Source organism: Canis aureus, chromosome 14 (genome assembly GCF_053574225.1).
Source record: "Canis aureus isolate CA01 chromosome 14, VMU_Caureus_v.1.0, whole genome shotgun sequence".
Classification (NCBI taxonomy): domain Eukaryota; kingdom Metazoa; phylum Chordata; class Mammalia; order Carnivora; family Canidae; genus Canis; species Canis aureus.
In genome coordinates, this window is record NC_135624.1 from 41,878,497 (window position 1) to 41,900,093 (window position 21,597).

General features: G+C 50.2%; 1 protein-coding gene across 17 annotated transcripts in view; it reads left to right on the forward strand.

The window, feature by feature from the left end:
• LIMCH1 (LIM and calponin homology domains 1) overlaps positions 1–21,597 on the forward strand; it is a 299,956-nt gene that overhangs the window by 187,569 nt on the left and 90,790 nt on the right. For 16 of the 17 annotated variants that reach the window (XM_077847841.1, XM_077847842.1, XM_077847858.1 and 13 more), the window contains 2 exons: positions 16,386–16,492; positions 21,246–21,276. In XM_077847841.1, coding sequence (XP_077703967.1) covers positions 16,386–16,492; positions 21,246–21,276 — 138 coding nt within the window. Of the gene's footprint in view, positions 1–15,863; positions 15,897–16,385; positions 16,493–21,245; positions 21,277–21,597 lie in introns of those variants that run through there. The other variant, XM_077847856.1, reaches the window with a different exon arrangement.

Here is a 21,597-nt window from a genome sequence, read left to right on the forward strand (position 1 = left end):
AAGCTAGCAGAAGAAAAATAAACAGATTCCTAGTGGGACAGGTGCCTTAGAAGAAGTTCTGGGAGGATGAGATTGCGTGTGTCTGCTTATTCACGTATTTATTTTTGCCTGTCCAAACATTCAGAGGAAAAGCTTTGACAAATGTCAAATCTAAAGTGGTCGCATCCGTCCGCGGGCCAGCTGCTGCGCTATCTCCGACCGTGCTTCTCAGCGTCAGGGCCGCTCGCCCCGTCCGGTTGCCCGTCTTCAGAAGCTGGCCCTGCAAATCCGTCACCACTTCTGATGCGTACAATGGCGGCGTTGACATAGGAAGAAGATGCCGTAAAAGTTCACTGTAGCTTGTGGGGTGATTGGACTAGCAGCGCCACGTCGGACCCTTAGACGTGGGGGGGGGGGGGTCACGTGCACTAGGATGCTTTGACCTTAATCTGTTTTCCGAATGGTGCTGAGTCAGATGTCTCGCCGGGATCGCTGTCCATCTGGCGCACAGACGGGCGTCGGTAATCCCGCAGTTATCCGCATTGTGTGTACGTGTCCAGACATCAAACAAATCAAACTCCTTTGATGTCCTTCTCCGTCAGCCCCGAGTTGCAGACCCGCTCTGCAGGACGCACACTGGAGCAGCAAACCCGCCCTGGGAGCCCTCCTTGGCACCCCCGCTTCCGCGTACCCACACGGTGTTTCCAGGGCATTGAAGCACTTCAGTGCTTTGGGGACCCCGGGCCTGGGACGGCTGCCTCTGGGCTGCGTGTAACACACGTGCTGTGCCGTGTCCATGCCTCCACCCTGGGTGGTCCCGGCACCCGGCCCACACGGCCTCCACGTGGAGGCTTCCCTGCTCCCGCCGGGGCTGCGGGGAGCTGCTGCCAAAGGGCAGCGTCTCGACGGCTGCCTGGGACTTTCAGGAGGGCGCCGCACTCAGCGGGCACCCAGGCTTCGCTCCTCCTCTCACTGGTAACGTTGGGAGGCTAGGACCAAGCACCAGAGGCCCGGCCCTACACAGGGAAGACACAAATCTCATGCTTTGCCTCATCACATCATACGAGGTGTCCTGTAGAACAACGGTGAGGTGACCTCACATCCTGCCAACCTGGCAAAGATTACATTCAGCCGATAAAAATAGGCAGGTGGATGTCCCCGGTCGTCCAGCACTGCTGCCCTTCCCCTGAATCACGTACTGACCCCCAGAGAACGCCTCACCTCTCGGCGACGGGACAGAGACTTCACAGGACCCCCCGGTCCCAAGATCGAGTCCCGCATCGGGCTCCCCGCAGGGAGCCTGCTTCTCCCTCTGCCTATGTCTCTGCCTCTCTCTCTGTGTCTCTCATGAATAAATAAATAAAATCTTTTTTAAAAGACACTATATGTTAATTATGCTGGCATTTATTTTTTGTTGTTGTTTATATGCTGGCATTTAAAATTCAAACAAATAAAATAAAAATAAAACCACAAACAAACGGATAAATAATCCCAAAGCTGGCCCTTTGAAAAGACCCATAAAATAGATAAACCCCTTGCAAGCCCAATTCAGGATAAAGCAGGGAAGCAAGAGAATGCAAAACAAAGATTTGAGAAAAAGAAAAGAAATGGCCAAGCAACAGATAAAAGAAAAATTAAAATCATTTTGAGACTTGTATAAACAAACCTGGGGCAAAGGGGTCGAAAACCGGCAGAAAAGGACGATTTCTTAGCAAAATGTAAATGATTGAAATTGTCCCCAGGAACAATCAAAACCCTGAAGATACTGAAATTACCATCGAAGGGACTGGAAAGGTAGAGTCAGCGCTGACGGCGGCTCACGGGCCGGCTGGTCGCAGAGCTCGCCTTTCAGGAACAGATAACAGTCATATTATTTGAACTATTCCGGGTGAACGAAGAAAAATGAGGACAAATACCGGCCCTGGTGCTAACCCTGGGCACACACGTGGGCGTGGGGCCGTGGTGGGAGCTGAGGGCCCGGTGGGAACGCGAGCGAGGCCCCGTGGGCTCCACTTCCTCCCCCGGAAGGTCGGGCCGACGCCGAGGTCCCCCTGGCGGGGCCGTCGCAAGCTCCCGGCGTCTGAAGGCACACGAGTGTGGCACAGAGCATGGGCGCCAGAAGCGGGTGACGGGGGCACCGGGCCGTGGAGCGCCGGACTCTTGGTGTCGCTCGGGCCACCATCTCACGCTTGTGGGCCCGAACGGCTCCTCCCCGCAGGCAGGTGCCGCGGAGTCTGCTTGAGCGTCTCGCTCCCCCTCCCTCTGCGCCACCCCCTCTTGCACACGCGCTCGCTCCCTTTCTCAAAATAAATAATCTTAAAAAAAAAAAAAGAGGCAGAGGGTCGGGAGGATAAGGATGGAGTGAGGACGAGGTCGACGATGCCCTCAGCATCAGCGCCTTTACCGTTATATCTGAGAGACTCAGGGAAAGCCTGGGGGCTCTAGGGCCCCGCCGCGTGCCTCTAGTGTTGTCGTGGACACACAGCGTGACCTTGGGAAGCTACGGGAGTGACCTTTCTTTTTTTTTTTTTATTCTTCTGGTAAAACATACGCAACTTAAACTTGACCGTCGTAACCGTCTTAGGTGGCGGCTCTGTGGCACCAAGTAGCTGCCACCGTTGTGCCCCCGTCACCGCCGTTCGTCCCCCGCGCTGGGTCAGAACCCGACTGGCCTCCGTGCTGGGAGACTCTGGCTCCTCCCACGGGTACGGCTGCGTGGCTAGAATCAGGTCCCGGGGAACCGCCCTCGGGGTCCCAGCCGCCCTGGGGGCCTCCCACCTTCCCACCCTCGCCCTCCCCGGTCGGTGGGCCCTGCTGGTTCCTCTCCTCCGATATCTTGTTTTGTGAACACGAACAGCATGTGCAACGTGTTAACTCCCGTCTGAGGCCAAGAATGTGCTAGGTGCTGTTTGTGAGCGATAACTTGCCCATTAGATTTATTGTATAAATTAGGCCAAACGCTGACTTGGAAAGAGGAAGCCAGTATCCATGGAAAATTTATTATTTTTGAACATACCTTTTTTTTTAATGTTTCTTGAAGATGAAATGTGGTTTCCACTTGTGCATGATTACAAAGCCGAGAATCTAGAGTCATTTGAAGGTAATCTTTCCACCCGCACCTTTTTTGAATTACATAGGAACAAAAAAAAAAATTGGAACAGTTAAGGGGGGCCCCCTGACTTGGGTTAAGAACCTGATAAACTTGAAAGAATACAAAGAATGGCAGTGATGTTTTCACCAGATTTCTCTCTCTTTTTTTTGCTTCGGATTCCTACTCCGCATACCTCTCCTTCCTTCTCACATGTGTCTGAGTATCAGCAGAACGTTTGCAGCAAGCTTTTTCCCAGCCAAAAATGTTAAATACTGCAATTACTCTGGGCCGTGGTGTACGGCGACGAGTGCAAAGGTAGATTCTGGTGTTTTACTTTGTGGAATTTCCTTTCTGGCTGGCTTTTCTGGCCTTCTCAGTAGAGAGGTGGTGACCCCTAAATACGATAGGGGTAATGGTGTTTGGGTCCATCAATGTGGCTCCTGCTTTCCGTACTCCTTTGCCTGTTTTTTTTTTTTTTTTTCTAATGTCCTCCACATGTCTGACCCGGCCCCTGAGCACTTTGTTCCGGGGGGTCACTCTTTTTTTTTTTTAATTTATTTTTTATTGGTGTTCAATTTGCCAACATATAGAAAAACACCCAATGCTCATCCCATCAAGTGCCCCCCTCAGTGCCCATCACCCAGTCACCCCCACCCCCCGCCCTCCTCCCCTTCCACCGACCCTAGTTCGTTTCCCAGACTTAGGAGTCTCTCATGTTCTGTCTCCCTTTCTGATATTTCCCGCTCATTTTTTCTCCTTTCCCCTTTATTCCCTTTCACTATTTTTTATATTCTCCTGGGGTCACTCGGCCTAGTAAATCGTTGGCTTCGCTTGCAGCCCCGTGAAGGCAGCTGTGCAATGTATCCTCCTTGTGGGGCTTGAGGGGGGCAGAGATAACCGGGTCCTGGCTGCTGGACTTCTGCTAGCCCGGTGTGCCACGGGCCTCGGCATTACCTGCACAGGAACTGGTGAGGGCACCTAGCAAAGGTTGACCGTTGTAGACGAGGGGCCACAGCCCAAGTGTGACAACTGTTGCCCTGTCCTCTGTGTTGAGTGTGAAAGTGTGAACCGTGTGTCCGCGTCCATGGGGCAATCAACATTTCTTTATGTCTCGTGAGATAGCAAGCGGTGGACATGGTGGCAGGAAGGGTCCTGATGTCCAGTAAGCTTGGGAAATGCCAAGTGCAAAGTGAAGACTTGGAAATAAACAGGGTAGAGAGAATTTCTCAGAACAGTCTGTCCTAAGCCTTATGAACTCCAAGGGTGGGGCAAGCACTTGGCAGCGTTTTATCTGACCTGGGACTCTGCCTGTGTCTCTGCCTCTCTCTCTCTCTCTCTCTGTCTCTCATGAATAAATAAATAAACATCTTTAAAGAAAAAAAATTTCCTTCCTTTTAAAAGCTAAATAATACCCATTGTATATATGTATCACATTTTGTTTATCTAGTCATTGGTTGATGGGCAGGTGGTTTGGCTTCCTTTCACCTTTTGGCTCCTGTGAATATGAACATTGATGTACAAGTACCTGTTTGAGTCCCTGCTTCCAACCCTTTTGGGTACATACCTAGTAGTGGAATTGCTGGATCATATTGGAACTCTTTGTTTGACTTTTTAAGGAACCGCCAAACTATCTTCCACAGAGGCTATGCCATTTTACGTTCCCCCCAGCAATGCGTGAGGATTCCAATTTCTCCACGTCCTTGCCAACTCTTGTTATTTTCCTTGTATTTTTAAAAGGATTTTATTTATTTATTCATGAGAGACACAGTGAGAAGCAGAGACACAGGTAGAGGGAGAAGCAGGCTCCATGCAGGGAGCCCTATGTGGGACTCGATCCCAGGACCCTGGGGTCACGTCCTGGCCGGAGGCAGATGCTCCACCACTGAGCCCCCAGGTGCCCCTTCCTTGTATTTTTTTATTTTTATTTTTTAAAGATTTATTTATTTATTTATTTATTAGAGAAAGAGAGAGAGACGGAGACAGAGGCAGAGGGAGAAGCAGGCTTCATGCAGGGAGCCCGACCTGGGACTTGATTCAGGGTCTCCAGGATCGTGCCCTGGGCTGAAGGCGGCGCTCAACCACCAGCCACCCAGGCGTCGCTACCAGTTCGCTTTTTTTTCCCCCAGTATGTATGTATGTATGTATGTATGTATGTATGTATGTATTTATTTATTTATGAGAGACAGAGAGAGAGACAGAGAGAGACACAGGCAGGGGGAGAAGCAGGCTCCATGCATGGAGCCTGATCCCTTGTATTTTTTTTTTTTTAAGATTTATTTATTTATTTATTCATCATAGAGAGAGAGAGAGAGGCAGAGACACAGGAGGAATGAGAAGCAGGCTCCATGCCAGGAGCCCGATGCGGGACTCGATCCTGGGACTCCAGGATTGCGCCCTGGGCCAAAGGCAGGCGCCAAACCGCTGAGCCACCCAGGGATGCCCCCTTGTATTTTTTTAAATAGCCATTCTGCTGGGTATCAAATGACATCTCATTGGATTCTGATTTGCATTTTGTTGTCATTTATTTAATTTCTAACCCAGTTAGGACTGATAGGTGACTTGACTACCATTAACTAACAATTCACATAGTATGCAGGCTGGAGAAGCATCCAGAATGGTATTTACCTTGTTCAGTGAGATGTGCCTATTGATCGCATACTTAAATGTGTTTAGATTGCCAAATTGTTGTAAAAGTTTCTAAAAACTTATTTTTGGTTCTGCATTTGCCTCACCATGGGTGAGAAGTCCAAACAGGCAACAATCCGTGGACCCCAGTTTGACTATCACTGCCCTGAGAAATGCTGAAGTCATATATTACATGTCAAATATATGAGTATTGTTTAATGAGGTATGATAGCTTCAGCAGCTTTATTTAGTATTCTAACATAATGCAAAGCTACTTTTCATTAAATCCCCAAGTACAATGAGTGAATTATGCTGGAAAACAATCTGGCAATGTGACAGTAACACTTACACTGTGTTTTAGGGTTAGTCTGAGTAGTTTGGGGAATAGTTTGGTCATTTTTTGGAGAGAGAGAGAGATGCTTTGGAATCTAGACAGCTTTTCTGATAGGCTGGAATCCCAGTTCTCCTGAGATAGTGCTATGGCACCGACCCTCCAGTAGGCTCGAATGTCAAGTCCAGGAGAGGAGAAGCTGCTGCTCTGTGGACGGTCATGAGTCTGGAATCCAGAGAGAGATAAAAAAATCAAGGTGCTGGAGCCTTTGGGATCGGGAGCTCTATTTTCCTAAATGTCCCAAAGGAAGAGGAGCTAGTCTCCCATCACCGTGAACCAGGAATCGTGCTCGAAAGCTCTTCCAACAGAGTTAGTTCAGTCGTCGTGCTTGTTTCGCTCGGGGGTTGACGGTCTTTGGCAACTAAGCCTGTGAAGTTTGGGAAGATGAGGCAACATTACAACTTAGTCTGTAGGCTCTTTGAAAAGAACATCTAAAGGAAAACTAAATGTGATCAGTCATACATAGAAACACTAAAAAAAATGGTAGTAGCAGCTCTGTAGACTACTCTGTGAGAACTTTGAGAGAAAAATCCGTACCTGAGCCACTCTTGTGAAAATGGCCAGTGTGGCTAGCTTTGGCTGCCAGGGTCCCCTTTCTAGGGAATCATCCTCCCTCTTTTGGAAACTCTTGTGCCCCCCTACCTGGACCCTGACCATCGATTAAAACAATCCCTGGTCTCCTTTATGCCATCCCATTGCGCGCTGTAGGAGGGAACCTCACCCTAGGCAGGCCACTAAGGGTCTTTTCCTTCTCCTGGGATTTTTTTTTTTTTGAACTGCAAGTGAAGAAGAAAATTAGTTCTCTTGAGGGGTGACAGCCTTCATACATGAAGCTCGGGAACTAGGAATCCACGTGGATGAAAACTGTCTGCGAGGAAAGCAAATAAGCCAGCTTGCAGAATGAGCAGACAAGAGATGAAGCAGCTCCAGCTTCAAACATGCAAGGCCCTGGTTTCCAGTCGTTTCCAAGGATCAGCTGCCTCCCCAGTCCCCTGTGGCTGGGAGGTACTGGGCTCTGGAATTCAGTATATGTCTATTTGCATCCAGGGTTCTCTGACTTGAGATTAGGGTCCCGGCTCTCACCAGGACTCCTTCCTGCCCAAAGCACCTAGCACATTACACCATCTTTCATGCAATAAGAATTCAATTCATACAATTGAATTGCATACCATTTCATGCAATAAATATCTTTTTATTTATTTATTTATTTATTTATTTATTTATTTATTTATTTGAGACACAGGGAGAGAGAGAGAGAAGCAGAGACCCAGGCAGAGGGAGAAGCAGGCTCCATGCAGGGAGCCCGACGTGGGACTCAATCCTGGGACTCCAGGGTCACTCCCTGGGCCAAAGGCGGTGCTAAACCCGCTGAGCCCCCTGGGCTGCCCAATAAATACCTTTGAACACATTTTAAAAAATAAACTAAAATTAAGATGGCCACAACCACTGGCTGTTGGCTGTTCACTCTAACACAGACTTACATTTTGCCCCCGTTGCTGAAAAAACGTTAACTGACTGCTTGCAAATGCCTTACAGTATCCAACTTTCTATTCCTTTTTTGAAAAGCTTTTATATACACAACCTGGGATTAGTGGGGTGAAGGGATTGAACTCTTGGGGGCTAATGATGTCTATCTGTGGATGGAGAAGATGGAGGCATGGTAGAGAGATATTAGAAAGCAGAAGGGGCGTGTAAAAACCTCAGCAAGGGGCAGCCCAGGTGGCTCAGTGGTTTAGCGCCACCTTCAACCCAGGGTGTGACCCCAGGGTCCCGGGATCAAGTTCCACATCGGGCTCCCTGCGTGGAGCCTGCTTCTCCCTCTGCCTGTGTCTCTGCCTCTCTTTCTGTGTCTCTCATGAATAAATTAATAAAATCTTAAAAAATAAAATCTCAGCAAGGAATGAGATCGCGGCTGACCAGTGACACCCAGAAGGCTTACCACGTGGATCCAAGGGGCCCAGGGAGGTAGGCGCTTATAAATTTATCGCAGCTCCAGACACAGTAACGGCACCATTATTTCCAGTAGCACCAGGAGAAGATTGTTAGGGATTTAGTGTGATCAGCAAATAATATTCTTCCCTTCCCCTCCTTGCTGAGGTATAAACGCAGGAGGCAGATGGAGACCAAAATATCAACTTTACTTCCCATGAAATAAATAGGAGAGTGGGGGTTTAGAGCGGCAGCCAGGAGAGTTTGCTAATCCTCACTCCTGAATTAAACAAATTGATGCACCCGCTCCTGGCACAGCTGGACAACCACGGGCCTCCCCCGCAGAGAGAGGCCTCCCACCACGTGGCAGAGGCAGACAGGACACGTGTCTTACAAACAGGCTGACTTCCACGGAGGGAGGTCCAACCCGGCTGAGCTGAGCATGCCCCGTTCCTCCGTCTGTGCAACCAAGCGGAGGAGAGTGAGGGGCCGGAAGTGTCGTCCCTCAGCGTAGAGACACGAGGGGTGGGCGTACCCGATGCCCCTTCAAGTAGAGGCCACATGTGGTTGGGCCGGTTGGTCGCCAGGCTCGCATCCAAGGCTCGCGGTTCCACCTGCACCATCTCCTTTCCTGCTCTTCGCTCCCTAAGAGAAAGACAGAAAGTGGGGACGTTGAAGATACAGCAAGTGGGGCAGCGGAATAGTCTCGCTGGTCTGGACTGGGCCACGAGGGACACCAGGCACCAAGGGGGTGAGAGAGCAGGGCAGCATCTGGAGATGGAAGAGGGGGCGTTAGGGGAGAGAAGGAGCCAGAAGGCTGGAGGAAGGGGGGCTAGACCAGGGCAGGGTGTTGGAGTCTCAAATCCCACTGGCTGGTATAGGTGATGACTAGGATCCTAGGATCCTAAAATGACTAGGATGACTAGGATCCTAAAATGCAGCATGTGAGTAAACGCTGTTGGAATCGAAGGCTTCCGAGAACCGTCAAATAAGCTGCCCACGGGGAACGTGACGTCGCCCAGAACGGCGACTGTGTTGAGGAGCGAGCCTGGCGCCAGGGTCCCCATGATTGTGACAGAGGTAGTGAGTGGGACGGAATACCGTGTGGTGAAGGGCTGATGGCCCGAACCTCAGACGAGACGAGCACGAGCCCAACACGGTGGCCTGGGGCGGCCAGGCTGGGTCCCACGTTTCTCCAGACCCGCGGCTTGCCTAGAGGGGACAAGCGCCAATGTCTCTGGACCCCCCACGCCTTATCCCATAATCTCTTCTCCGCTAAACTTCCCAAAGGTGCCTCCGTGCATCTCCCCCATTGTTTGGGTTCTAGGCCGACTCTGAACGTTCCTGCAGTCTGACTTTCACCCTAGCGTTGCGCCGAAGGTCTCCCCAAAGTCAGGATTGTCCTTTGGGTCAGAAAGTCCATTCATTGATGACTTCACGGTTTTCACTCTGATGGAAGCAAGTGCCGTCGGTGGGAAGCATGCATCGTGTCTGCCGTTGCTTACTGAACCCCCATGGGGGCCCTGTGATATTAGGGGCATCCCCATTTTTATAGCCGTTCGCCCCTTCCACGCATGTTTGTTGGGTGTGTACCTGCTACGAGCCAGACGCCGTTTCAGGTAACACATAGGTAAGAAAATGCGCGTGCGGAGGCCCTGGCTGGGCTGGTCCCAGGCCAGTGAGGGGCTGTGTCCGGCTGCAGGGAGAGGAAGGGCGGGAGGGACGAGGCCGGATGGGCAGGGCAGCCGCTCGAGGGCTTTGGAGGCCACCGTGAGCATTTGTGCTTTCAGAAAGGGAGACTGAGGCAGGAACCAGGTAAGCAACCTGGCCCTGGTACTTGGCCGATTGGGGGCAGTGCCGGGATCTGGATGTAAGGCTACAACGTCTGGCACGGGGCCCGTGGGGCTCCCTGAGCAGTGCTCCCCCCGGGCCCCCTGGTGTTCCAGCTTCCCCTCTGCTCGCCTGGGCTCCCCCGCAGTCCTAACGGGCCCCCTGTCCTCGAATGGCCCCCCGGTACCGGCATTCCGGGTGGCCCTGCGTCAGGCTCTCCCGCTCCCTCTCAACTCCTGGCCGGGTGCCTGGGTGGCCGGGTGGCTGGGTGGGCGCGCCCTGGTGGTCCCCAGACCCGCGTGGCCGTCGGGCTTCACCTCGGGACTCCAGACCCGAATGCAAGCTCCCCAAGGGCTGTGCCTCTTTCACTGGACAGTGATCCGGACTTCATTTACCATTTCTGACTCTCAGGTCTCCCCTCGTCTGTCCCTTGGTGAGCCCCCTGCCTCCCCTTCTCTTCCCTGGAGTCTACTCAGCCACCAAGCAGCAGGTCCTCACCACGGCCTCCCCTCAGTTCTTCCTGCTTCCACGTGAGCTCGGCTCCCCCCCGCCCCCCGAGTTGCTGGGATCCTCCCGGAGCGGGCCTGCCCTCACCCGGTGGCTGACCCCACTGCCACCCACTGCCACCCACTGCCACCGGACGGACGCAGCCTCTGTGTTTTCTTTATAAAGATGCTATTTATTTATTCCTGAGAGACCAAGAGAGAGAGAGAGAGGCAGAGACCCAGGCAGAGGGAGAAGCAGGCTCCACGCAGGGAGCCCGACGTGGGACTCGATCCTGGGACCCCGGGGTCACGGCCTGGGCCAGAGGCAGACGCTCACCCCTGAGCCCCCGGCGCCCCCACATTCTGGACTTGGTGGGCGTCTCCGCCTCCGGGAGCCGCCGTGCAAAGATGGTTTTCGTGAGAGGCTGAGGAATGAAGTGTGGGGCCCTGTGTGGGGCCTGGGGTGCCCCCGGGGGTGAAGCTGAGGCCCCCGGTCGGCGTCCATGGTCCACGGCGGTGATGACGCAACAACAGCAACTACCTTTTAAATTCTTCTTTCTTTTTCTTATTTTCACCACGTCCCCCGTCACTGGCAAGGGCTGCGCACGCCCCCCGCCTGTGTTCCGCAGTTGGACCGACGGTCCCTCCTTCCACCTTCCACGGGCTTTTCTTGTCCGGAGTGGACAGGAAGGTGACGACAACTTCCGCGTGCTGAGTGCCCGGCTCTTCTGTGATTCAGGCGTCCCGTAAGGGGGAACCGCATCCTCCGGCCTCCAGATTCGGAACCTGAGGCTCAGAAAGGCGAGGCCGTGAGGCCGAGGCCCCAGAGCCAACAGACGGACGAGGCTGGAGTTCTCACCGGAGACCCTCCGACTCCGAGGCTGTTTCGCCGTGTCCCTGGAGATACCCGTTGGCAGGCTTCACCCCCAGCACAGAGCCCACTGCAGGGCCTGATCTCGTGACCCCGAGTCACCCAGACGCCCTTCATTTCCACTGTCGGATTAGAGGGCCAACCTCGGTTTGGGGATTTCTTGAACAAATCCAGCTGTTTAACGTGTCGTGGATGCGAACCCAGAAGAGAAGCTACTTTTCATTCTCATGAGTCCCCAGAACCCGGTACTTCATTCACATTAGATCTTTAGCACGTGCCTCCTGTATCCCGGGGATCGTGCCATGCTCCACAGGTAGAGACCACCCCGGGCTTTCCCTCGTCCTGCCGTTGAAACAAGACAAGAGGGTGAGCAAAGTACAAGGAGCTTTTTCAGAGAAGAGGCCCTGGGGAGGGTGGAAAGCTCAGGCCTCCACCCCGGGGTTGCAGGGAGTGTTTTCACGCACGGCGCAGGCCCAGAAATTGATGAAATGAGAGACCACCAGCCCAAGAGCAATGGACACGTGGATGCACGTTGGCCGAGCAGAGTGGACTTTTTGAGGGACTGGACGTCGAGCATCTGTGTTGAATTGAGACTCACGTCGCAGCACTTCCCAGCTCGCCACAAACGGTGGCCCTTCCATCAGCGCCACCTGAGCGTCTTCTTTGGTGGCCTTGCAGGAGTCGCCTCTGACTCAACCGCTACTTCCTCCTTGAGTTTTACGGGACTGGTCCTGCCAGCCAAGTCTTGTAGTTGGATGCGCTTCTACAAAGATTCTTTTATTTTTATTTTTTTTAATTTTTGCTTTTAAAGATTCATTTATTTATTCATGAGAGACACAGGGAGAGACAGAAGCAGACGGAGAAGCAGGCTGCACGCAGGGAGCCTGATGTGGGATTTGATCCCGGGTCCCCAGGGTCACGCCCTGGGCCGAAGGCGGCGCTAAACCACAGAGCCACCCGGGGATCCCCCAAAGATTCTTTAAAAGACTGTATTTATTTATTTATTTATTTATTTATTTATTTATTTATTTATTTATTTATTTTAGAGAGAAGCAGAGGTGGGGGGAGAGGTTGGCTGAGCACGGAGCCCCACGCGGGGCTCGATCCCAGGACACCGAGGTCACGACCTGAGCCAAAACCAAGGGTCAGAAGCCGAAGGGACTGAGCCGCTCCGGCGCCTCATGCGTCTACAAATTTCAAGACGTTTCCTTCAAACTTTTTTAGGAAAACTTCTGAAGGTCAGAGAAGTTGAAAGAAGGCCGAGGTGAATACCTGCGTATCCCTCCGTGGAGTAGGGCCGAGGGCTGCACAGCCTGTGTCCTAATCCAGCCCCGGGCCTGGTTTTGTGAAAAAAATGTCGGAATACGCAGGCTCGCGTTCATTTCTGAATCGTCTGGCTCGGAGGACAGAATCAAGTAATTTTGGCAGAGATGGTTAGAGGCCCACGAAGGCCCAGGCTTTTCCAGAGAAACCTTCCCAATCCCTAATTCTTAGACTCACTGGTTGTTAATATTTTGCCATATTTGCTTTATCCCTTTCTCCGCGACAGGCGAACATTCTCTTTCTCTCCGATAGGCGCACACCCATGTTTTTTTTTTCTGACCCTTTGAAATTACGTCGCAGACATTATGATAAATCGTCCCTGAACTGTTTCTATATTTGCTTAAAAATAAAAGCACTCTGGAGATTCCCCCAAGAGATTAAAAATAAAAATAGCATATGACCCAATAATTCCACTACTGGGTATTTACCAAAAGAAAATAAAAGCATCAATTCAAAAAGAAAAAAATAAAAATAAAAATAAATAAAAACACTTTCCTCAGCAGCCGCAATAACCTCATCATCCTCCCCTTAAGAAAATCAATATTCATTCAATAACGTCATCCAACACACAGTCCATATTTAAATTAGGTGTTTATAGCCCTTTTTTTCCTTTTTGGATCTAGGATCCCAGCAAGGTCGTAAGTTCCACTTGGTCATCACGTCTCCTTCATGTCCAGTTCTTGTTTTTTAATGACACTGAATTTTTGGAAGAGTCCCTTAAAACCTTTTTCTGAAGCCTCACCAAGTTTTAATGGGTGTGTAATGCTGCGATAGTAAGAGCTGATGTAATGCTCAGGGCCACCCATCAGTGACTTCTGCTTCCCTCCTGTGGGCCCGAGACACTGCTGTACCGCTCGGCGTCAGCAACGAAGGCATGGAGACGTGAGTTTTGCTTGGAATCGTATGTGTGGAAAAAGCTCAGCGTGAAGAGCAAGGCAGATGGGAATTTGTAGGATGCGTTTTACGTAATTAAAGGCCTAGTCCTTTTTACCCACTCTGGTGCCCCTGTTAGCTCTTGGCCATGGAGCCCTTTCTTCTGGCTTTTCTCCTGCCCGGGCCTGGCTCCCCTCCAGCATCATCAGGCTGCAGCGAGGAGCTGGAGGGAGACCCGGAGTCATTAAGTCTCCCGGCCCCAATCGTTCAGCCCGGCTGGCAGCACAGCACTGTTGGGTTTGCCGTCTGTGTGATGAAGGTGGCGTGGTACTCAGGGCCACGGCTGGGGATGCCTACGGGAGGCGTGCCTCCTTGCCTTTCTTAAGAAACGGAGTTGCCACAGTCATGTGCTTCTTAGGGGCCTCTGTGCTGCTCACCGTTGGTCCTTGTACTGCGATCCCGAAGGGCTCCTACAGAGCCCCAATACTGCGATCCCGAAGGACTCCTACAGAGCCCCAGGACCCATCCTTTCTTTTCCCCCCGGGGAGAAGCCCTCAGGGCTCAGAGACCAAGCAAGAAGATGGTTGCATGCCGTAGAAAAGACTCACATGAACATCTAGTTGAAGTCTGGAGGTGGGGGGTGTGGGGGATGGAGAAACCTCGAAGAGAAATTGGATGAATTTTTAAAAATATTTTATTTATCTATTCACGAGAGACACACACAGAGAGGCAGAGACCCAGGCAGAGGGAGAAGCAGGCTCCCTGCAGGGAGCCCAATGCAGGACTCGATCCCGGGACCCTGGGGTCACGACACTGGGCTGAAGGCGGCGCTAAACCCCTGAGCCATCCGGGTGCCCCGAAATTGGATAATTTTAAAACATGCCAAGTGACGGAAGGAGGGATGGACGGGGGGTGGCTAACTTCAGACTGTGACTGGCTCGTTGTCACTCATGAAGGACACAGTCTCATGCAAATGCAAGGACACAGGCCAAACAAGGGAAAGATTTTCTGGGAGGGGTCGCCCTCCATGCCGGGGTGGGGGGGGGGTGAGATTGTGGTATCTCCTCCTTGGTTTCCCCACCTCCTGTCTTACTCCCCTGAAGTCCTTCACACCCCGCACGTTCCCCGCACCTGTCCCCCAGCCATCTCCCTTTGCAGCCAATCTGGGTACCGTTTCTCAGATTACAGCCTACCTTCCAGGGCCGCCACAACCCCCTGTGACCTCCGGAGCATCATCTTACTTTGGCGCCACCTCAGATTTGATGCCTGAGCTTGTCTTGTATGCCGTGTGTTTGCACGTCCACCCCTTGCTGCGCGGCCTCGGGCCAGGTGCTTGGTGGTTCTGTGCTGCAGGCTGCTCATCCGTAAATGGGGATGATGGTAATACCTGCTGTTGGCACCTACGGGGTTCCTAGTAAGGTAAGCCGGGAATACCTACTAGGGCAGCGCAGGGGCTACGTGAGTTAGCACATAGGAAGCTCCTGGGGGGAGTACTAGGCCTAGAAGGGCCGTGCACAGCCAGTCATTCGTTGCTGTTGCTCTTTTGGTTTTGTGCCCAGGTAGATTAACTTTTGGTCGCTGCATTAAAAATTACTATACACTTAGAGTCTTAGGTCAGCACCCACTTCTTTTCTTAGTTTCCGTAGATTAGAAGTGTGGACGTGGGGTGACCTCAGCTCGGGGTCCCACGGGGCTGAAGCCAAGGTGTGTGCAGGAGCTGAGTCCCACCTGAGCTTCCAGGCCTCGCCCCAGCTTCTGTGGTCATTGACGGGGTTCAGCTCCTTGCAGCCATTGAACCCTGGGCCACCAAGAACTCTGCTCACTTTCCTTTAGATCCTCCAGGGGTTACGTGAGGCCCAGTCAGATAATCTTCCTTGGGATTAATGCAGAGCCAGCTGGTTAGGAAGAGAACCGCAGGGGGACGTCCAGCACACTCACGGGCCTTGCCCTCCCGGGGAGGCGACTGTGCAGGGTGTGCCCAGGGAGCAGCGCTCCCGGGAGTCACCTTGGCCTCTTGCCTACAGACTGGGTAACTGGGAAATCCTCCACCGCGTGCCTGCTTTCTTGAACTGCGTCTGCGTGAGTATATGATTCGGTGACCACCGCCCCCATCGTTTCAGATTTTTGTAGCGACTTTCTTAGGGCATTCGGATGGATTCACGGCGCTCTGGCCCCTGGAACCAAGCCTACTATTCCTCTCCTGTAGTTCTCTCTAACTGGTGGGACCTGGTAGCCCGTCAGAAGTCTTCTAGGAAGAGGACAATGAGGAACCTGTAACCGAGGAGCCGGCTGCTGATACCCTGGGATTGCAAACGGGTGGCCCCTGGTTGCAGTCTTTTCCAGAGTCTTCTGCATATTCTTGACTCCTGGCGATGAAGGGCCAAACCTTTGATTGTCTAATGTGCCTGATATGTACCTGCTAGAGGAAAGTTTCCCTTCAAAAAAGGCCTTGTGCGTCATTTTCAAAAGCTTTCCTTGCTCCTCTTCCTTCCCTTCACAGTTAAGTCTATATTTTTTCCCCACTTAGCGCAATTTATGGTCCACAAAGCGGTATTATCAGTCAAAACCTGCTGATAAAGAATGCATGTTAAAAGATCAATTTAACAGAAAAGCCTGTTGCTGACATTTGGGTGGTAAAACTAACTTTTAAAAGACTCTATCCAGTTTGAACAAACTCTAGCAATAAGACATGGGCAAAACCTTGAAGTTCTAAGGGTTACTTGGCTTCTAGGAAGATGGTTGGTTCTGCTTTTCAATGATATTTTACTTGCTGTTTTATATAAATGTGTTAAGGTAAAGGGGAAAAAATGCATCTGGCATACTCTAATAAAGTAAGATTTTATTATCCAACGAGCCATAATTTAGATCCGACTCTTGCAGTCTTAACAACTGGCGTTCCTCTGGTAATCTGGACTATTAAAGAGGAGGGGCTTGTCCATAAAGGTAATACAAGGTAATATAGACCGGGATTTCTTTTTTTCCTTTCAGGACAATATCATCTTATTCTTGAGAGGTTGTAAAGAGCTTGGCCTGAGGGAATCTCAACTTTTTGACCCTAGTGACCTACAGGATACATCCAACAGAGTGACCGTTAAGTAAGTAACACAAGATTTACGTGTAAGGAAAACTTAACTTATGGTTTGATTCGCAGCTTTGTGGTGATGTTGTAAGTAAGGTCTAAGAGGCCGCATACTGGACGTGTCTCATGAAATGGGAAGGTAAAAATTAAGCTTTCAAAACAAGACACATTGGCCTTGCGACTACGTAGCTTTCATTCTGGTCAAATGTGATTTCTTTGAAATGCAAAAATCACGCAGAGAAAGTTAGAATGCCAAAGAGGAGAAAAACGTTAAGTGAGACTTACTGGAGGGAGAGGCAAGAGTGAAATATGCTCAGAACCCCCTGTGTTAGACTGAAAGCCTTCATTGGCTCCAGTTGGGCATTTGAATAGGCTCTCTGGAGGATACAAACTTGGTAAACAGATCCGGACTCTGATTATTATGCAAAGAGGGCAAGAGATTATGGAGAAATCGCTTCCTCATTTACATGGTAACTGTTTTCTCATGTGTCAGTGATCAGGTTCTTTGAAGATGGATTATTGGCCGTTTGACTGTAGTTGACTGTGTCTACTCACTGAGCCAGGTTTGTGGCCAAAGAATTTTTGGGAAAGAATGGCACAGTAAGGGAAAAGGCAGTGTGTTTCTCGGGAAAGAAATAGCTGGTGGGAAAAAAAAATAGCTGGTGAGCAGGGTGATGAGAAGAAAGCAGCTCATGGGGCGGCAGCGATGACCTTCCTATAGTTTAGAAGTTCTTCCCACCCTACGGAGTTCACACAGAACACTTGCCACTGCAATCAGACAATATTTGGCATGATATTGCCGGATATTTGAGGGTCTGTGGGCTGGCTACGCTTCTTTTGATTACTTTTGGGTCATTTTTATCACGGATGTGCAGAAAAAGGGAGAGAAGCCAAAATTCAGAGCTGGTAATTTCATACTCTTTGCCAATAATAATTATCAGGAAGAAAAATGGGAGCTACTGAATGAAATCAAGTTAGTTTATATTGGATTTTATGATTCATGACGGGAAATAAGGGAGAGCCAGCCGTGATTGATCATATAAAATCACACTTCTCCATTGTCCACACGCCTCTCTTTAATATTTCTCATGGAAAAATTTTACTTGAGGGCAAAAATAGAATACACATTATGGTATTTGGATATGGAAAACCACCGTTTTCCTCATTTAAAGATATCTCTGTATGTGAGAGAGAAGAAGAGAGGGCACAAGCAGGAGGAAGGGCAGAGGGAGAAGGAGAAGCAGCCTCCCCGCTAAACAGGGAGCCTGACACAGGGCTCGTCCCAAGACCCTGAGATCATGGCCCGAGCCGAAGTCAGATACATAACTGGCTGAGCCACCCAGGCGCCCCTGCCTCATTTTAGACATCACGTGTTCTGTGCACTACTGCACCGAAATCTGGCCTCTATAAATTGTTCACTTTAGGAAATGCTTTCTGACTCCTCTGACATTTATAGTTTCACCTGAGTGGCAAGCGACCAGAAACAACTCCATGACATCATAACGGTTGGCGCCACACACGTCGCTTGGATAGTGCAGGAAGGTTTGTTTGGACGGTGTTGGCAGCTGCACTGTTTGCTTTTTGGAGCTGCCCCAAACCCATATGTCCCTGAACCAGGAGAATTCTGAGACTGTTTTGGTTTCAGAAATTCAGAGTTTATATCGCCATTGTTGTTTCTCCACAAAAGACTGGGCGTGAGGAAGTCGAGGGCTGGCCCTGATCTGCTACTCCCGGGTCTGGAAGGGTCTTGCCTTCAGCAAGGCTCTGTGTCTCCGCTGTGAGACCGGGCTGGACAGGAGGTCCTCACGGAACGACACTAGCTAGGGCTTGCTCAGATCTGCAACAATGGCCCAATCAACGCCGAAAGAAAAAGGCAAGAGGACAACTTAAGGAGGAAGAGTCACTTAGCCCAGTGGCACACACGCAGTCACGTCCCAGTTGCTGTGCCATCTGCACCTTCTTCCCCTCCCCCATTCCCATCGTTGTTCATCTTTCCAGCTGCTTCTGGTCTCCACCTCTTCTTCCTCCCTGTGCTCCCCTTCCTTTCTTTATCTCATCTTTCCATCTCTCTCCCCTTTTGCAATGTCTTCCTCTCATTCTCTTCCCTTTTCTGTTCTTCCTTTACTTGCACATTATTATTTTCTCTAAGCGGTGCTTTCCCGTCACCATCTCCTCCGACTGTAGCATCTTTCATTCACTCAGTGGCTAACGGCCGAGCAGCTGCTATGTGTCCGATACTTTGCAGTCATCAGGCAACTGGAATGAACAAGAAAAAGCCAACACTCCTGGGTCCGTGCGATTTACACGCAGTGTCAGGAAATTAGAAATAAATGGGTAAAATCAGAGCGATCGCGGCAGGAGTGACAAGTGCTGAGAAGGAGAGAGATGACATGAGAGACACTTGCCGTGGCGCGTCGCACGGCCTTACGGTGTGGCCCGCCAGTGACAGCCGAGTAGGACTGGAGGAGGGAGCGAGCGGTGGGCACCGTTGGGCACAGCCCGCAGGAGGCCGCGGAGCAGACGAGCAGGAGGCAGCACGAGGGGCCTGGGGCTTCAGGGCAGGGGCCCATCCCGAGAGGTGGCACGAGGAGCCCGCAGAACCACGGTGGCGCGACATGAAGCCGGAGCACCAGGGGGAAGAACTTGAATTTCGCCATCCGAGCATCTGGAAGGACGCGCAGAATTCCACGTCAGAGTCACACCGTGAGCTCCTTCGCTGCGGAGAGTCACTTCCAATTGGGGTGGCAGGTGGAGCGTGGGACGAGCTCTGCTCCCCACTATTTCAGAAATGAGGCGCGTTTCACCTGGCGCAGCCCAGGGCAGCTGTCCCGCGTGGATTTTCTAGCCACGCAGGTTGAAGCAGGACCGGCGTTCCCCCACTTTGTCCTCCGAGGCCTGAGCAGAGGTCGGCCAGACACAGAACGGGAGCTGGCGTCACAGCCCACGAGCGCGCAGCAGGGCCTCAGGGTTCGGCCCGCGGAACAGACTGGGGCGTCCCTGACGCTGGTTTTGAAAGAATGCTCTTCAGTTTGGCTTGTGTTGTAGGTAGTTTTTCTTACCTCATGGTTGTTTTTTTGTTTTGTTTTGTTTTTTGTTTTTTTTTGAGAAGTTACTTTAGTAGACGGAAGAAAGAAAAAGAAAGGCGGGGGGGCGGGGTGGAGGCTGCAAATGGCTAGTGCGTGTGTGACCGTGTGAGCTGCACCTTGACGGACGCGGGCCTCCTGCAGGGCCTGCAGCGCCTGCTAGTCCAGGGAACTGAAGCGACTGCATGAAAATGAGGAAAGGCTTCGGTTTGCTCCTGAATGCACCTCTTGAAAAATCTGGAAGCATTTTCGCATAATCGGTTGATAGGTAGAAGCCATCCAACAAATATTTTGTGAGCTCCTGCTGTGTGCCAAACATGAGGTTTTTTATTTTTTATTTATTTTTATTTTTTATGAGTTTTTTTTAGAACCAGGTTTCAGTCTTTAGTCAATGAAGTTTTATTGTCAATGCAGAAAACATTTTATGTTCCCTGTTCTTAGTGTTCATTAAAATTTCAAATCTTGCATAGGTTTTTTTTTTTTTGTGTTTCCATCTGGGATTTTTTGTAAGTCAAAAATCTTGGGAAACCTCTAAGCGGATAATATATATATATATATATATATATATATATATATATATATATATTTTTTTTTTTTTTTTAATTAAAAGTGAGAAACTTGAAAGCTTTCTGTTAATCAAATCCAAATTAGACCAAGGTGTCCTTCAGTCCAAGTCCCTGCTGCTGGGTTCATCTGCTTAGTATATACTTACTAGTTGTTTTCTCTTCCTCGAAATCCCAATTGACTTAAAATCATACACCTGTTCATTCGTACATCCTTTGGGTGGAATATGCAGCAACGAAGTAACCGGTGTCTCAATACGCAACACAATTCCTGAGTGGTTTATAATTTATAGAATTATAATCCCTGCCCCCTGCTCCCCACCCCAGCTGAGGTTACTAAGGGAAAAGGACATGCTTGTTTTGGTTTTCCTAGCATTTATTCATTGACATGTTAAGGAAACTTCAAATTAGCTTTGTAGAAACTTTTATATTTCGCTGTATGAATACTACAAAAGTACCATCAACTAGCTTTTTTTTGTTTGTTTTTGGTTTATGGCTTAAGAGTGAACATTCATATATTTACTTCTAAGGATGCACATGAGTGCGTTTGAACGTAGCACACGTATCTTCCTGCCCATGGCTAATTCCCAACGCTGATTTACATCTTTTTTTTTTTTTTTTTTGCTAATTTACATCTTTAGCGGACAAGAACAACCACCTGGGTGGCTTTGCCTCTTCTGCATGTATTTTCAGGTCTGTTTAACGAAGGGAGGTTGTAGACCTTTGTTAAAACTACCAGTCGTACGAAGGTTTGGGAAGCCTAGCAGGGTTTCGGTTCGACAGTGGCCCGTGGTCAAGGCATAGATTTCACTTTAACAGTCGAGCTTCGAGGACACAAGCATCAAGCATCCCAGTTTTAGATGGAATCCTTCATTTTCCAGCTGTTACAACGCATTCGTCTTTTCATGGTGCACTTTGCAACTCGGATATCATCCCGTCCTTCCGCACTTGGTTTCCTAAATGACTTTCCTCCAGTACCTGAAACCGCTAAGCACGGGCGTTAGAAAAAATAACGTATTCTACTGATTTCATCCTATTTGCTGGCTTCAGGTACATCTTAGAGGTGTTTAAGGGAAGCAACTGCCGTTCTGACCAGATTTTTCTTTTTCTTTTTCTTAATCAGGAGCCTCGATTACAGTAGGAAACTGAAAAATGTAAGTGTTTTCAGTTCACTTTCAAAACGTTTTTCCTTCTAACTTTGATGATGGCTCGGGTGTAAAATGTGCTTCTAGGTTGGGTGACTCTCATACGCCTGCTAGACGGCGTCCTTAGCAAACAAGTTTAAGTGTCCCTGACACAGTAGCCAATCGCTGTGACGGAAACACAAATTATCGATGGGGGGGAGTCTGTGTAATCACTAAGGGCTCGCCCTAGAAGTCAATGAACGAAAGCTTGCACCGTTTGTAATTCCATTTCTTAAGCACAGGATGACCTGTCTCAGCCCCACTATCCATTCCTTTCTGCCAGTAGGCACA